Source organism: Rattus norvegicus, chromosome 9, assembly GCF_021556685.1.
Source record: "Rattus norvegicus strain SHRSP/BbbUtx chromosome 9, alternate assembly SHRSP_T2T, whole genome shotgun sequence".
Taxonomy (NCBI): Eukaryota; Metazoa; Chordata; class Mammalia; order Rodentia; family Muridae; genus Rattus; species Rattus norvegicus.
The window spans coordinates 31242384-31260870 of NC_141542.1; the positions used below are offsets into that span (position 1 = coordinate 31242384).

General features: G+C 39.1%; 1 protein-coding gene and 1 non-coding gene across 39 annotated transcripts in view; one reads left to right on the forward strand and one right to left on the reverse strand.

The window, feature by feature from the left end:
• The window catches only part of Supt3h (SPT3 homolog, SAGA and STAGA complex component), a 335078-nt gene that overhangs the window by 167109 nt on the left and 149482 nt on the right, over positions 1-18487 (reverse strand). For all 37 annotated transcript variants that reach the window (XR_015628924.1, XR_015628923.1, XM_087567714.1 and 34 more), the window contains 1 exon segment: positions 5443-5527. Coding sequence is in view for 27 of the 37 variants with exons in the window: in XM_087567714.1 (XP_087423840.1) it covers positions 5443-5527 (85 nt within the window). In the remaining 10 variants the exon portion in view is untranslated.
• LOC148003631 (uncharacterized) lies at positions 294-16923 on the forward strand. Of its 2 annotated transcripts, XR_015629427.1 has the most exons (5): positions 294-435; positions 7565-7815; positions 10483-10533; positions 13507-13565; positions 16638-16923. It is a non-coding gene; the product is annotated as an uncharacterized LOC148003631 (transcript). The 2 variants fall into 2 exon arrangements; XR_015629426.1 differs by lacking the exon at positions 7565-7815 and having other exon boundaries at positions 320-435.

The window sequence follows — 18487 nt, forward strand, 5'->3', positions numbered from 1 at the left end:
GAATATAAATACTTGCAATATAATAATGCAAATCACATACAATTATCAATTGTGCACATCTCTATTTATTGAAGGTAAGGAGGGATCAACCTGGAGACTGAGGGGAAGGAAGTTTAAGATAGAACAAATTTTATGTCTTTCTGGTAAATTGTGAATTCTTTGGGCATTTTGACTCATCTTTTATCCAAAGCACAGCAGTAAGTGGCCTGTTGTTAATTACCACAGCAACCTTTTATGATTACAAGTCGCCAAACAAAAGGGACATTCTAATCTTTGCTATGCAGTGTGACCTAGCAAGAACTGTGGTGCCTGTACTGCTTCCTGTCCCTATTGAGTTCTAATTGGAGTTCTTTGAGCACATGAAGTAGCCTCCATTCAGCCATCATATCCATAAGATGATAACTTCCCTTTGTGCAAACTTACGTGATTTCGCAGGTACAAGTCAATGGAACTGCTATTATTCAGAATGTGGGCTGAAAGCAAAGGAAGAGTGTGAGCTCTGGCCTAGCTCTGCAAGGCCGTGATGTAGGTCATTACGGCCAAATGTATGCGCATGGCAAAGGCCGATGACTATGCTATTCTAATCTGTTCTAGAGGGGAAAAAATCAACTGCTTTTCAGATTTTAACCTCCCGGTTTTCATTAGTTAACATATTTATAACCTACATGCAGAAATGATCAAAAAGCAATCAGTGAGGCCTAAGCCATTCATAACTACAAAACTGAACAGAGAGAAGGGACTTACTTGGAATGGAGGACATCTTATTAAAGTACTGAGGAGGAATTGGGGGTTAGAGGGCAAAGGTTACATAGGAAATATATGTTGAAAAAGGGGGGAGTGACCAACCAAATTTAGGGGAAAACATTAAGTTTATAGCTAGATTGCTTGCCAGCATGCCGGTGTTTCCATCTGTCTTCCTGTCTCCCTTCCTTCCCTCTGTCCTACTTATAAACATGGTTTACTATGTATCCCAAGCTTCAAGTGTGTGGTCAACCTGCCTGATCTAAACTGGAGACATGCTCCTTCCACCCAACCCCCACTCCCTGTACATAATTAGAGTGAGTCTTACTGTGAAGTATTTCTTGGATGAATTGTTATGGGGTCACAGGGTGGTTACCTTAGTCTGCCATCATCAGAACCAGAAACATGTCCCCTTCCCACAATGATCTGCTTGACAGGTCATATAATGAAGGAAGAATCCAATTGTTCTCTACCTACCATGTTGAAAATACATCTTCTTATTTGAACAACTATAATAGTCCGCAAAAGAATAGTGAAAACAAAATCCTCAGAGGTTAAAAAGAGCATACCTAACTCATTATCTAAAAAAATAACAAAGGACAAAAAGGACAGGACAACTTTTGACAGACATCAACTTCAAGCTCTTTCCCTTGCTGGTTAGGTAACACTGTACAAGATGGCTTGCCAATTGGAGTTTAGAGCAGCCCAGATGACACATAGTGAGTAATTACTCAAGGTTAGAGGTAGGAAAGTAGATCCTAATAGCAAGAGTGTAGGTTCTGCCCAGCTCTTGTGCTGGTAAAGGTTTACTGTAAATATAAAAGTTGTGTGTGGCTTTTATCCAGGAACTAAATGATCAAAGGTGGGATAGAAACCCCACGCTGGTATTAAATAATTTCTACAACAATAAACCTGATAACATGCATTATCTATGTAAATTATTCTAATGACATTCTTTTAATACAAAACTGGAATTATTCAGTGTGATATTAAGTGAGCATTTAAATGTACATTAACAGATGTTGCTGTTTGCACTCTTTAAGCCTTACTGGAAGGTTCTATGCTATCTTTAACATAGAGTCAAATTTCATATTATTAATATTTTTACATAATAGCTGTGTTTTTTGTTCATCTAATTGATAGTCATGTTTTTAATGCTTTGTGTATAAAAATAACCTGGCAATTTGATAGTCCAGTCCTCCTTACAAACCAGTATTCCAAACTGATACTTACAAAGCTGAAACTTGCACTACTGAGGCGTGAAAGATCTCCAGGGCATATTTAAAATAGCAACTCCTGATCCTAGCCATGGCCTCCCACAAAAGAATCTACTGGAAATACAGACTAGGAATTTGTATTTTTGTATTGCCTATAAAGGGTCTTCACCCAATCTGACATGTGACATTGAATCTCTGCTTCAGAGGAGCTGAGATTGTTAGAGGTTTAAGAACATGAAAATTAAACAACACAAGCTGACCAGCTGCTGCAATGGGCCCAGTAAGGCAGTAAAGTGCATGCTGTGCAATAAGATGGCCAGATTTCAATTGCTAGAGCCCATGTACAGAACAAAATAGCTGGGTACTGTGGTACAAAACTTGCAGTCCTAGCATTCAGGAAGCTAAGACAGGAGACCATGCTTAGGCCTCACTGGCCAGTCACTCTAGGTGAACTAGCAAGCTGCAATTTCAGAGACCTGTCTCAAAACATAAACTGAACAGCAACTGAGGAAGACACCTGATGTTGACCTCTGGTTTACATACATGCATGCATACATACATACATACATACATACATACCACACACACACACACACACACACACACACACACACACACAGGCGGGGGTGGGGGGAGAAGTTGCAACTATACTGAGAAATGAAAAGTGTGTATAAGACATATTCTAACAATGGCATCACTTGAGTCCCCGTAATAGAAAAAAGTAGAGACAACTGAAAACCACCATAAGAAAAGGGAGAAAAAAAGTGTTAACTGCCAACCTAGAACTCTATAACACTTCAGGAACATAGAGTCCTTTCATTCCTGCCTCTATATTTTTTCAGGAGAATCCTCACACCCTTAAATTATCCTCCCCCGTTGGTTAAGCTAGCTACTGGCTTTAAGGATTTATGCTATGTCTGTTGGGAGGCATCTTTCTTTGCTTTATCCCATTTGGAATTTGCACTGCATCTTGATCTTACAGGCATATGCTTTCAGTATATAATTGCAAAAGAAAAACCCCACTTATAAAGACAATGAAGAACAATAAATACTTAGGAACTAATGTAACAAGAGCTATGTAAGCCTTGAAAAAGGAAATGTTGAACTCCCCATGAAAGACATCAGCATCTTGAACAATGTACAGACCCTGGTCCTTACAATGAACACTCTAGGATGCACTTCTCAGTTATAAACTCATGTCATTTCAACCAAGATACTAATAGAGTTGCTATGTAAGATAATAGCAATATTTACATTACAAATAAACAATTAAGTAAACAATTTCCCCTTCTATCTGGGCTACTTTGCATCCAACATCACAGGACGATTTGTAGAAGGTTTTATAAATGTAACATTTCCTTAAAATAAATTACTTGAACACCAGGACCTAGAGCACACCAATCAGTCTGACAACTCTGGAGGCAGTGAGATGGTTAACGGGCAGGTGGGTACACAGAACATAGATATTGGGACAAAGGTAATTTACATCCCAGTAAGGTGATGTGTACTTTCACAAGACCTGCAATGGATTCCAATTAAAAATGAATTAATTGTTCACTTCTGGAATTCACCACTAAATATTTCCAGGCTGTAACCAGCTACAAGTAACCCCAACCTTGGAAAGAGAAAATATAGATAAGGGGAAATGATTACACCACACCGACACAGATACACTAGAAAAAGGAGGGTCAGTGTAGTCTAAAATCTCTACAACACAGCACACATAGGACACACAGAGTAAGCCAGCCACCCAAGTACAAAGACAGGTAAATGAGAGAAGGATAGAGACTAGAGCTACATCCCCCCCCCCCCCCCCCACACACACACACACCTCTGCTGATGAAGAAGGCAGTCTAAGACGGGGGGAAAGGCGGGCTTTTAATGAATGTTGACAATAAAACTGGGTGGCTATTCAGGAAGACAAAATTGGTTACATATATCAAAAATGGATTACACGAACTAAGGATATAAAAGAAAAATTGAAATCATCTAAAATAAACTAGAAAGCAGTGTAAGTGAATTACTCTTTAAACTCCCTATATAAATTGGAATTTGTGACTCAAAATTCAACATCAATAAAATTATACGATAAAGTAAAACTATTTCAAGCCAAACAAAATCTCTGATAGCAAACTTTAAAAACTGTAAAATGAACACACTGTAAGAGTATCTTTGTACCATATACTACAGATGAAGTGCTGGGATCATAGTGTATTTGGGACATGAGTTAACTGAGAAATGGATGTGTAATGCCAGGTCAACATTTAAATAGCCTGAGTAATCCTGAGTAACAAGAACAAGGATAATACTGGGTAACGGCTCCTAGTAAATAATAAACAGGGGGAGGGAGATAGGTTTTCAATTAAGAAGAATACCAAGTAATAAATAGGAAAGATGAAAACAGAAAAGTCATTCTTGTGCAAATACTAGAATAATAATTTTATAAATTTCCTGTTGAGTTATAAAGTTAATAGTTGAAATGTACTCAGGAAAAGAAAATATAACATAGCTATAAAACTATATATCCCAGTGTATTTTACTAACTCTACCTAAATATTTAAAATAATACTATGTGGGTTTGGAGTAGAGTTCAGTAGTACTCAGGTACTAAGCATGCAAAAGCCCAGCAAGCAGTGAGGCGCACCTACAGACGGAAACGACTCAGCGTACACCACCTCCAAAGGGGGATCCTGGAAACGGCACAATAATCAGTATCTGTAAGGAGACAGGACACCTTGACACGCTGCACTGAATAGATCCCATCCCTTCCCCAATGACCTTGTTCACAATGTGCGACTACATCCTAATGTAAGAGCAGTCAGTAGAAGAGAAGAACGCTCTGCTTCTTGAAAATGTTCAGGTCATGAAAGGTCGGGAGGTACTGCAGGCTTAGCAGAGACAGAGAGGTACAGCCATGACAAGGCAATAGCCTATCCGTCAGGGTGGTACACTTGATGGCACCTCTGAAAAGAAACGGGATCAGTGGCAAGGAGGATGGAATTCAAAGGCTGTGAAGCTATTATGCCAGAGGTATTAGCAGGTTTTCATAACTGTTATATGGATACTGATAATAGAGAGAGCTGAACAGCATCTGAGAATTCTATACCAGTTGTAGACATTTTGTTACAATCAAGTGAACTCTAAGAAAGCTCTGGTGAAAAGGATGCATATTGGCAATTGTTAAAAGTACTGTTGCTATCGAAACACCATTGTTAGAATGCATTAGGTTATACACTTAAACCAGTATTATTATATTTATATCATATCTCAATAGCACCAAAAATGTAGCTGTTAATTAGAAAAAAATTTTTTTTCTTTTTTTCGGAGCTGGGGACCGAACCCAGGGCCTTGCGCTTGCTAGGCAAGAGCTCTACCACTGAGCCAAATCTCCTACCCCTAGACAAATTTTTAACATGTTGTATTGGAACAACAATAGAAGCAGAATAAAGAGATACCAAATAGGAATGGTTCTGTGTGACCTTACCAGGTTAATTAGTTGTGTGTGAACCACATCTTCTACCAAAACTGCTGTTTCATGGAGAGGCCTCCTAGCATCACCTAAAGAAAACCTGCAGGAAAAATAAAACACACCACTATTAAGGATGCAGACCAGGCACAACAATTACTATATACTTCTCACTGTAAGGATCGGCTGTACAAAGAAGGCACTAAACTGCTCTCTCACACAATCCAATAGTGCACACTTACTTCTAGACTAAGAAGTGCCTTGTTTATAAAGTGTACCTTCCCAAGAAAGCATATTATTATTTGTACTTGTTCTTGATTACAGAGTATTTTAAAAGGCAATATACTCTGTCAAAATGCAACGTACAACTTTGCTTTTCAATAGACACAATAGGAAGCTCACAATTTTACTCCAGCTCCAAGGGATCCAATCCCTCCAGCTTCTGATGGCATCTGTACTCTTGGATTGATATCCACAAACAGATAAATATGCATACACTTACAATTTCAAAAATGATAAACACTATTTCTGAAAATGGAAAATACCAATTATAGCACAATATAAGCATTAATTACACATGTAACAAATTTATAACTGTAAATATAAGAGCAGTGCAACAATAACATAAAATATAAAATATGTAATACAAGAACATAGAAAACTGCTTAAATATGAAAAGGTATCATTTATGACCTTCAACTACATACAAGCAGAATATAATGGTTCACAGTTTTTGTTACAGCATCTGTGTCTTAGATGTGCAGACTCTCATCCTCTTAAGAGTACCTGACACTGCACAATGAACTGAAGTCTCACTCAAAGCCCACATTAGCAAAAGACAAAACTATTCAAGCACAATGAGAAGCCTGACGTCACCTGAAGAGAGAAACCTTATATTTGTATTTAAGGCATATACTTAACTCAAAAATCCCTACAAACTGGAGTGAACTGGAATGGACTTCAAGGAACAGATCCCATAAAAGGCAGGAAATACATGTGAAGAACCAAAGTAAAGGTGAGAAACAAGTCCTAACAGTCCCGATACTTATCGTGGGAACTAGGAACTGTCCATCCTTCCAATGCCCTTTACCCACCAAGCATAGGAAAGATCAAAGAAAAGACTCTTCCACAAGAATGTCTGCTGTAAGTCACCAGTGCCTGGTGTACAAGGCTGTAATCCCAGCTCTCAAAAGCTGAAGCAGAAGGGTCACTCATTTTCACGGCCAGCATGGGCAAGAGACTGAGGTCAATGTCAATCCTTGCCACACACAGAGAGCCTGTCTCAAACAAAATAATAAAAACAGCAACATACAAACAAACCAACAAGAAAAAGAAGAAATTGTTAGCAGTAAATTTCTAGACAGAAAGACAATTGAGTAGAGCTCATTCATGTAAAGTCATTTGTATTTATACCACTCTCAGGAACCCACTATCATCCCTGTAAGTGCATGTCTAATCATAGATTTGATACTGTTCCCGTGAAAAATATATCAAGAACCATTACTACATATACTGCAAAACAATTCATCATGAATGAGATAGCAAGAGAGCCAACCATAGAATTAGACCTACATACACCAAAATAATTAAATAATTAAGAATTAACTCTATGATTCATGCTCTAGGACATACCTATAATCCCAGAATGAAGACTGCTATGCAAGTGCAAGTTTAAGGGCAGTCAGGGATACATAGCAAATCACTCATTTAAATGTTTGTTTCTAAATTTTCACACCCTGATTAAAAAGAGAGGAGCACTGAGTACACTGGAATTGATAAGCTGCTGGCAGTCAGCTTAGCCAGTGACCAAAGAACTCAAGACACTTGAGTAGAACCGTTCCTGATGTGGCCTGGAACCAGGTCTAGGAGATGAGAAGCAGAAGCTCCGCGGCGGGAGCGCGTGTCCTAGGATGTTGCGTTGCTTTCAGTAGTTACCCTGGCTATAGACTTTAAAGCAAACAATGTCTGGCCTTAAGCTGAGGCTGAGTTTTGTTTCGTTTTGTTTTTTTTGCTTAGCACTGATCCTTTGTGACATTACACTGTGTCAGGTAAAATATTACTTTGTAATAGACTGCTTGGTTTAATGCAGGCTTTGGATGACTTTTTGTCTCCTTCAACATGCTTCCTTCTTACTTTCTAGGCCCTCAGGTGACTATAGTTTTATAGGCTGCGTGTCACTATAATTCCCATGGATTCCTCCCAAGTGGAATGAGAATGAATAAACAGGCAACAGCCTTAGCATGCAACCTAGTACACCAATGTGGCACTGGACAGACGATGCAAAGCAGAAGCACGTGTGATTCACCCAGCATCTTCTGGCAGACCATGAGACTAAATTCCCACTGTCCACAGGGGCAGATGGAGAGGTCTAGACTCGATCAGTCATGAAAGGTAATTAAAGTCACAATTTCATTTTTCAACTTTGATGTTTCTAGGCTTCACAATTTTATCTTTTTCTCAGGGGAAGACATAAACTTGATTAACCAAATATTTGTGATAGTCAAGGCAATGATTAAGACAATCTATCAGATCAAAAATCTGAGACAAAATATTTCCTTGCAATAAATGTTTCTCTTGATTGCTTGACATGTAATCCATTTCTTGTTTATATGAACTTCTAACAAGTCAAGGGTCAAATGTTTTCATATACTCAAATGTTCTCGTATATATTAGAAATGGGTGTTGTGGTGGTTTAAATAGGTATGGTCCCCATAGATTCATGTGTTTGAATGGTTGGCCACAGAATTATCACTATCAGGGGGTGTGGCCTTATTGGAGGAAGTGTGGCTTTGTTAGAGGAAGTGTGTCACTGTGGAGGTGAGGCTTTGAGACCTTAAATGCTCCCGCTACATCCAGAAGAGGATATATACAGTGCCCCGCTGCCTGCAGATGAAGATGCAGAACTCTCGGCTCCTCCAGCACCATGTCCGCCTGCGTGCCCCATGCTTCCCGCCATGACAATAATGGACTGAACCTCTGAAACTGTAAGGCAGCCACAATTAAATTTTACCCTTTACACATGTTGCCTTGGTCATGGTGTCTTTTCACAGCAATGGAAACCTTAACTAAGACAGATACCCTGCAACTATAACAAAATTAATATTGTCTAAACCATCTGTAGGGTTAGTAGTGTAGTTCACTGACAGAGTAGGTGCCTACCAAATTCAAGCTACAGGACTGCAAATTACGATCAAAATATCCTGCAAAATATACCCAAAAGATGCCCCAACATATAAAAAAGACACGTGCTCCACTATGTTCATTGCAGCCTTATTTATAATAGCCAGAAGCTGGAAAGAACCCAGATGCCCTTCAACAGAGGAATGGATACAGAAAATGTGGTACATCTACACAATGGAATATTACTCAGCTATCAAAAACAACGGCTTTATGAAATTCGTAGGCAAATGGTTGGAACTGGAAAATATCATCCTGAGTGAGCTAACCCAATCACAGAAAGACATACATGGTATGCACTCATTGATAAGTGGCTATTAGCCCAAATGCTTGAATTACCCTAGATGCCTAGAACAAATGAAACTCAAGACGGATGATCAAAATGTGAATGCTTCACTCCTTCTTTAAATGAGGAAAAAGAATACCCTTGGCAGGGAAGAGAGAGGCAAAGATTAAAACAGAGACTGAAGGAACACCCATTCAGAGCCTGCCCCACATGTGGCCCATACATATACAGCCACCCAATTAGACAAGATGGATGAAGCAAAGAAGTGCAGACCGACAGGAGCCAGATGTAGATCGCTCCTGAGAGACACAGCCAGAATACAGCAAATACAGAGGCGAATGCCAGCAGCAAACCACTGAACTGAGAATAGGACCCCCGTTGAAGGAATCAGAGAAAGAACTGGAAGAGCTTGAAGGGGCTCGAGACCCCATATGTACAACAATGCCAAGCAACCAGAGCTTCCAGGGACTAAGCCACTACCTAAAGACTATACATGGACTGACCCTGGACTCTGACCTCATAGGTAGCAATGAATATCCTAGTAAGAGCACCAGTGGAAGGGGAAGCCCTGGGTCCTGCTAAGACTGAACCCCCAGTGAACTAGACTGATGGGGGGAGGGCGGCAATGGGGGGAGGGTCGGGAGGGGAACACCCATAAGGAAGGGGAGGAGGGAGGGGGATGTTTGCCCGGATACCGGGAAAGGGAATAACACTCGAAATGTATATAAGAAATACTCAAGTTAATAAAAAAAAAAAAAACATTTCTTATAAGAACAATAACACTAAAAAAAATATCCTGCAAAAATCTAACTATATATGAACCAGGAATCAGAGAGAATCATGAAAATTAGCAGATACCTATGGGATAAGCAAGAGAAAGTAACACATGATTTAGATGATTACACAGAGAAGGATACACCAGCAGACTTTCCTTAATCATAGGAATGTAGACAGATAAGAAGTATTCTTGTAATGCTTCCTTGATTTTTTTGAAAACTATTTTTCAATTCAATGAATTTGGAAATATCCCAGTATTATTGTCTATAACTGAAATGTAAGTTACCCTATTATGCTCTGAGACGTTCTTCAAGAAAAAAAATGTGATTACTGATGTACTTGCCATCACAATATTATTTTCTAAGCTGTGTTAATTACACAACACTGCACATCAATTCAGGAACATTAACTGGAGGAGAAGACGCTAAATGACTTAAAGCCTTTGGCAAAAAGATTCCAAATATGCTCCAGCCTAAGATGCTAGAACTTCAACGCCATGTTCTTCGGTTTTAAATATAGATGATGATCATAGTGAGAACAAACAATGGGGCTTTTAAAGAATTCGTTCACACATTCAAAAAACAGTTCTTGTGAGTCTATACCAAGCGCTGGCTTTCTCGCAAACTGGGGAACTGATTTTTCTGAATAGTAAACTAGTGACTGATTGTTCAGGTGCTGTGAAGCAGCCACCACTCCAAGCCAATCAGGAAGGATTCCTTTTAATAAACACATCTCAGTGTGTCTTCTCACAGACTCTTCTATAGAGGGTGTTGACCTCCAGAAAACCAATCCAGGACCTCTGTGCTTTCTCCCAACAGGAGACTCAGCATCTCCACCTCTCAGAGGCTTCCCGAACACAAATGCTCCTGGTAAGAAGCAATGATTTCCCCGTTTATTTGCTGTGCTGAATAATCTCAGTATTTCCTATACAGTGTTTGCAAAGGCTGCTCAGCCCTTTCAGCCCCATCCTTCTCCTTTCAATTTTACTGCCGACAATATTTTTAACCCAGAGGCAAATTCAAAGGCCTACAAAATGGACATTTACATATACCCTACGAGAGAAATCCTGAAGGCGTCTTAGTGCCTGTGCTCTCTTTCTCTCTCAAATTCATACATTATACACACACTCTTATCAATGTCTACTTTCCTTTAAGCCACAAAGATGCACTGAGTGATCTGCACGTGAGGGCATTATTGCATGTGCTGAGTCATGGAAACCTAATGCTCTCTAAGCTGCCGTTACTGTTGCTGTCTTCTGTCTCTGGGGGAGATGCTCTCTATTTAAGAAGAATTTTGTTTCTTTTGTGATTTCCAAATATCAAGCTTAGTTGAAAATACAAAATCCTACTTTCAAAACTATGAAGCATTGTTTTCAAAAGTTTTGTTTTGTTTGCTAAAGGATATCTTTTAAAAAATCAGCTTGATATGTTATTTACATAGCCTGTAAACTTGATTGTTTAAAGTACACAATTTTATGATTTTTAAGTAAACTTACAGCGTAGTGTGCCCATCTATAAAATCCAGCATTAGGACTTTATTACCCCAAAACTTTATATCCCTTGACAATAACCCCTATTCTCATCCCCCAGCTCGGGGCAAATGGTGAAAAGACCTAGGTGGGGTCAGCAGAACTCAGGTTTCCCTTCCTGATTGGACATTCCCCTCTTCTTAGCATGTAAGCCTGCTGTACAGCCACGTCTTCAGCACTGAAGCAGGCTTTCTGGGGGAGAAGAGAGGATACTGCACATGACCAGGCCAGATGGCCGGAGAGTCGAAAGATTCACAAGACTGGATCGGCAGACAAGCCTCGAGGCTCTAGTCCTAGAACTGCCTGTGCACTGTGCAGAGAGTCCCTGAGAGTGGTTTCCTTGGGCGGTTACTAAAACAGCTGCTTTGAACCTCAGTAAGCTCCCAGGTTCTGCAACCTAGACTCAGTGAATTATTTCTTTGCCCTGTAGTCAGTGCCCTTTCTAGAATGAACAGACACCGTTTGGCATCTCCCTAAGTAAATGCCACAGCCTTGGGGATTGTCCCAGAGCCCACCACAGTAATCTTCAGTGTAATCACAGTGCTACAGTACTCCCTTGGCAATATATTAAGGCCTAAGTTTTGATTTGAACAGAAAAGTTACCAGGTTTTAATAAATAACGGATAGTGGCAGAGCAGGCCTCCAACCTACACAGTGAACAAGTCAAGTATAGACAACAGAGTGCACAAACAACATTTCTGTGGGATGTGAAGAGCTGAAGTAGCTTCAGGTCTGCCTTCGAGATAGTTTGCCATCTTGTCCATAGAGATATCATGTCATATTACACGGAATGTCCTCCTGAAGTTTCGATCTTGTTGCACAGCATTACCGCATACACAAACTGTCTTTTCTACTGTGAATCCATTCAAATCCCTAAATAATTAGAGATGGAGGTTTTATTTGTGATCAGTAAATTTAAGGTGTTTACTGGGTGTGGTAGTACATACCTTTAATCCCAGCACCCAGGAGGCAGGGGCAGGTTCTGAGTTCAAGTTAGACTGGTCTACATTAAGATCTTGGCTCAAAATAAATGAAGAAATTTAAAAATATTGTAAAAACTGAGCAACGTTAAAAGGGTTCCTGACTAAACTCATCCTTCCCACAGTTTTAGAAGTAAAGCAAAGTTATGCCAAAAGCCCAGCTTAATTATACTTCTTATAAGAAATACTAGATAATAATTTATATCACTATTTAATTAATAAGAATTTCATGCCTAGTTTTTCTCCTGAGAATTCTATTCACAGAAGCCAAAGTATTAGTCCAGCACAGTACAAGAGTGTGTAAATGAAAAGAGAAATAAACACTGCAAAGTCATAGTAGAATCACTAAAGATATTTGACAATTAATTGTGCAAATATCTATGACTGCCAAAAGAAAAATACATAATATATTCCAGTTGTCCTACATAATATATTCCATTTGCTTATTCAGAAAAGCATTCAATTTAAATCATGAAACGTACAAGACAACTGTCTTTATAGACTATATAAACTAGACAATGATCAGTCACTTTTGTTCAGAGAAAATAAAGAAAACATTTATCTCTAGTCTCAACAATATTCCTCAAATCAAAATGGAATTTAGTATACCCAGAAAAAAATGCAGTTTCAATTTATTCTCCAGAACATGTATAAAAAAGTGATGACATGAGAAAGATGTTAAGATATAATTATATGTTATGATTCTATTGAGAATAAACATATAGCATACATTAAATGATCTTTTGGTTTCACTTTAGATTATAGACCAGAATTTCAAATTTTGGTATGTATAAATAACTTTTTCTACAAGTCTACACAAACTATCATTATAAATCATATATTAAAATGTACCATTGAAAGCTTTGTCTGTACTTTAACCATGAACAGATGAGGGCATCGAAGTATACTAGATACCATTAAAAGGTATTGTCTCTTGCTATCTGCAGAGTGCTAGTTGGAGGTTTCCCACAGACACAATTAATGTCCTTATGAAAAAGAGGACAATATTTCCACAAAGCCTCAATACACCCTTTTGTGAGATTATCTCCTACAATATGAATGCTACATAAGGAGTTATTATACTGTATTATTTAGGGACTGATGGGCAGAGTCTAAAGATGAATCTACAGATATTAAACCCCTAGATGTAGAGGGTCAATTGGTCTGTTACCTAGCAACCACCAGACTCCATGTATAACCATCATCACAGAGACCAATTTTGAGGTAATGTACTAATAATGACTTACATAAGTACGTTAAATCAAAACCTGGGCGAGAACCTATATTACTTCCTTTATCATAATTATTAATAACTTTTATTCTTTTCATTCCAGGTCTCGATTGTGCAAGGGCACATACACAATGAAGAGCATCAGTGGGATTTCCATTCCCGGTATTCTTACTACAAGCTCTGAAATTAACCTGACTACTTTATAATGCGGTGTTTCATCAAAACCTTAGACACTTAGTGTATTTCAACTTCTACCAAGCGAAAACTGAAGGAAGTAAAGGATGATGTGAGCATAATCCAAACTGAGTGCTTACAGTAGGCATCTGGACGACTTCTCAACTACATGTGGGCCATGCAGAAATGCCAATCTGTGTAAAGAACACAACAGCTGAACTAATGAAGCTGAGTGGTGGAAGGCCAGGGCCACTCATACTATTAACCATGGACGGGAACCTAAATGAGGCAAAGAATTATCTTTCAGGTCAAATGGAAATAAATGGCTTATTTCTACTCAGTTGAGTTTAGGTCCTGGAGAGACTGCTCAACAGTTAACAGGCTGGCAGCAAGCCTGAGGGTAAATAATAGAATCCACAGCACCCATGTGAAGGCCCGGTGGGTGTGACATCAGGCTCTAATCCCAGCCCTACAGGAGACATAGGGGTCCTGGGACAAGCTAGAAAATTAGACTAAGGTAAACACGAGAGCTCTGGATTCAGAGAAAGGCCCTGCCTCGGAACAAGGTGGAGAACAAAAGATAGCATGTGTCAACCTCAGGATTATACATTTGCACACCACACACTAAATAAAAACTCCAAATGGTTGTGTGTTTACTACATGAAATTCACCTGTTTTTAAAAAGTCTTAGGAATACATTGTAAAAATTCAAATTATGGGGCTGGAGAGATGGCTCAGCGCTTAAGAGCACTGACTGCTCTTCCAGAGGTCCTGAGTTTAATTCCCAGCAACCACATGGTGGCTCACAACCAACTGTAATGGGACCCAATGACCTTTTCTGGTGTGTCTGAGACAGTGATGGTGCACTCATATACATAGAGTAAATAAAACCTTTAAAAAGTCAAATTATATAATTAAAGAGTCATGGTTTGATTATATGTAAATCCCACAGACACTTAAACGAATTTCAGAGTTGACGAGTGTGGGTAGGGAGGTAAAATGTGAATCTGGATGTGCTGAAGTGATTATAGCCTCTCATGAGTGGGTCTTGAGACTCAAAGCACTGTGTCAAGTGAGTGCAGGTCAGAAGGAAGGGCTTGTAGGAAGAAGAGCGTGACTAAGTTTAGACAATCTGCTAATAGTAAAATTTTCCCTAGTTAAAATATCCTTTAGTCACATTAATGGTAGCTCATCCTGTAATCCCACCACTCAGAAACTATGAGACTATGAGTTCAAGGCTAGTATGGACTACATAGTGAGTCTAGGCAAGCTTTAGCTACGCAGTAATAGTCTTCCTCAAAGCAAACAAAAAATAATTAAGCCAGTTGGTGGTGAAATACACCTTTAATTCCAGGACTTGGGAGACAAAGGCAGGACCCTGAGCCAGTGATATACGGAGAAACCCTATCTCAAAAACAAAACAACAAAACCCCCAAATACCTATACATAATATGCACACACACTATTAAAGGGGCTTGAGAGATGACTGAGCAGTTCTGCTTCTCTGCCAGTGGATGGAAGTTCAGATCTTAGTAACAGTTTTGGGGATCTGACACACTCTCTAACCTCCTTAGGAAACTTGGGTATATGTGCTCGCTCTCTCTCTCTCTTTCTGTCTTTCTCTCTCTCTCTCTCTCTCTCTCTCTCTCTCTCTCACACACACACACACACACACAATTTTTAAAATTACACTAAACTTCAGAAATTCTACAACATGTAAACCACATTGCCCATAGATATATCATAATACAGGTATTACAGAGATTAAATTTTTGACAAGGAAATGGGTTAATTAGGTATGTGAATATATTATATTGACAGTGTAATTTTCTTTGCAACTTAATATATCAATATCTTTCCTATTCCATATGTAGAGGATAGGCAGAAAAAGGTCTCAGGAGCTCTGAGGTCTTCCTCGGAGACTCCAACGATCTTGTTTGTATCTCTGAGTTCCAAGAGCTCGCAATGGGGGAGTAACCAGAGCTTCATTACTGCAACACATCTCTTTCTGCAGCCAGTTAGAGACTGCTCCCTTACCCATTACAGAGAAAAACACTTGGTCAACTCTGAGGGGACAGCGTGGGGCCGAGAGGTGTCCAGGACGTAACTGGGCCTGAACAGTGTCTCTTGCTAGACTTACACAGAACCAGGTTAGCACCCAACTTCCAGCCTCTCTGCTCTGGAACTCCTCGACAGCTTCCAAAGTTCCAAAGTCTGTGCATTAGTCTAGGTGGTGCCTAAGCATATCTTTCAGGGCCACATAACCAAAGGCAAAGTTTAGTATCTCAAATTAACTGTCCGTAACCTGGTATCCCATTCTACACTACATGCACACAGCTGTCTCTATTTACTGATTTCCCCTTGCAACGTCTTAGTTAAAATTAAAAAAAAAAAAATCAAGCAAGCAGGGCAGTGGTGGCACATGCCATTAATCCCAGCACTTGGGAAGCAGAGGCAGGTGGATCTCTGAGTTCAAGGCCAGCCTGGTCTGCAAAGGGAGTTCCAGGACGGCCATGGCTGTTACATAGAGAAATACTATCTCAAAAGCAAAGCAAAACAAAATAAAACAAAACAAAAACAACAACAAAGAAAATGAGGTTCCCTTTCCAAAACCAAAATACCAAGCAAGCTAGGGAAGAAATGATTTGCTGATAGCTGATAGGGAAGGGTCAGCCTCAAAGGAGAATAGGCAGCATCAGTGCTTCTGCTACTACATGTTCACACTTTAACATGGTGTCACTTTACCAGGCTGTTAAAACAAAATAGCCTATAATAATCTGTTCCAGACATGGAGGCATGAAGGGTGGGGATCAGCAAGGGAGAAGAAAACTAACAATGCTGTCTGTCATATTTTCATTACATGTTATAAGAATAACACACAACAGAAAAAATACTGGTTTAACCCAGTGTAACTATTTCAATTTTCTTAAAATCGCACAGTACTTAAATCGCTTCTTTAAAAGTGCAATTTAATAATGATTTTACAGCACCATTAGAATAAGGTCACGGATTTTACGTGATATTGATTTAAATGCTTCTCTCTCAATCTGCTTTCCACAGGCACAGCAGGTTCCACAGAAGCAGAAATCACCTTATATGTTTGCCCAGCTTCAGCAGCAGCACGTGAGAACCAACACTGAACAATGACTCTACTCTGAAAGCCAAAGCCACTGCCACAGAAGCTACCGCATTGTATACGTGTTGGATCTACTCAATGTCAGTGTGTGATATTTTCTTTTATTTCCAAGGGTTTTTTTTTTTTTAACCTAAAAAACGGGCATGGGAGGTGGAAATCACTGGGGAAATTCCCTGGTAACCCACGCCTTGATAAAGACCTATGGCAAATTAACCATGGCTGAAAAAAGAATTATTCTTCCCTAGTTAAGAGACTGTCCAATACCAAGTGGTCAATCCTAAGAACGTACACGTGAAACACAGTGAACAGACTGAGCAGGGTGTGTGTGTGTGTGTGTGTGTGTGTGTGTGTGTGTGTGTGTGTGTATAAATAATAATAATCAAAGAAAAAGAGGACAGGAATCTGAGAGGGGAAGCCATTAGAGGGTTTGAAGAGAGGAAGTCTGATATAATTACTAGAAATAAAAATGAATTTAAAAATAAAATTAAAAATAAAAGTGGGTTTGGGCTGTAAAATGTATACAATTGTAATGTAATGTAAATGCAAGAGTAGAAACTCATTAAAAATAGAATAAATCACAATACAGGTAAATAAAATAATTTGAATGTAAGAGTATTCTTTCTGTTCTGCAAAATGGTATTATTTCTAAGCTATAAAGAAGAAACAATTAGGAGTACTGTTGAAGGTTCACAGAAATTTTTTTTAATTCAAGGCAGTATATATTCTGTTTAAATTCTGTTTAGACTATGATTTCAGACTCAATAACAATCAACTGTGTACACATTCCAAGTTCTCAAATATGTTAATGACACAATTGAGCATATGCTCTATGAACTGAGTAGTTATTAGATATTTACATGTTTGAGAACTTAGGTTAAACATCCCACCCCCCCCCATCAGCTAAATTTTATGACTACATGGAAGAATTCCAAACATTTATGTAGCAACAATGAAATAAGCCCTGCTTTCTAATTGGATTCTCAGATAAAAATGTCCACTACATATATGTGTGTGCACATTTACATACATATACTGAAATCTATACATTAGTTTAAGTCATCTTAACAATAATATGTGATGCAACCCTGAATAAAGCCAAATCCGCAGTCTCTGTGTAGTCTGGGCAGTCCAAGGCTTGCACGGGCTTGCTTCAGTCTAACATAAACCATTGAGACAACAGAATGTACTAAATTCTAGGCAAATAAGCTTTAAATTATCTACTTTTAACATACACAATTACATTATTTAAAGGTCATCTTAATGAGTGGGGGGGAGCTGTTGTTACAATTCAGGGGCCATCTATTAATTCACTTTTCTGGAATAGGGATATTAATTCTGTTACAAACACACAGCCCACCATAGCACTAAAGCTGCAATGCAGTCTGGTCTGCTTCAGCCCCGAGAACGGACTCTGAAACCCAAATAGGAACTGGGAGAGATCATGAATTACTACTCTTCTTTTAAGTCCCGCAAGAATATAAAACTGTAAAGAACAAAAAGTGTCTTGGGCAAAAAGGTTGGGCAAAAAGATGTAGCTATGCTGGATAGTTCTGCGTTAATTTGACACAAGTTAGAGTCTTTTAGAAGGGGCTCAGCTGAGAAAACAGCTGACGCTGGTTGGCAAGCCTGTGAACTTTCTCAGTTGATGGGAAAGGGCCAGGTTCACTGTGGGAAGGGTCACCACTGGGCAAGTGGTTCTGGGTGCTATTAGAAAGCAAACTGAGCAAGCCATGAAACAGCATTTCTCCATGACATCTACTTCAGTTCCTGCCTC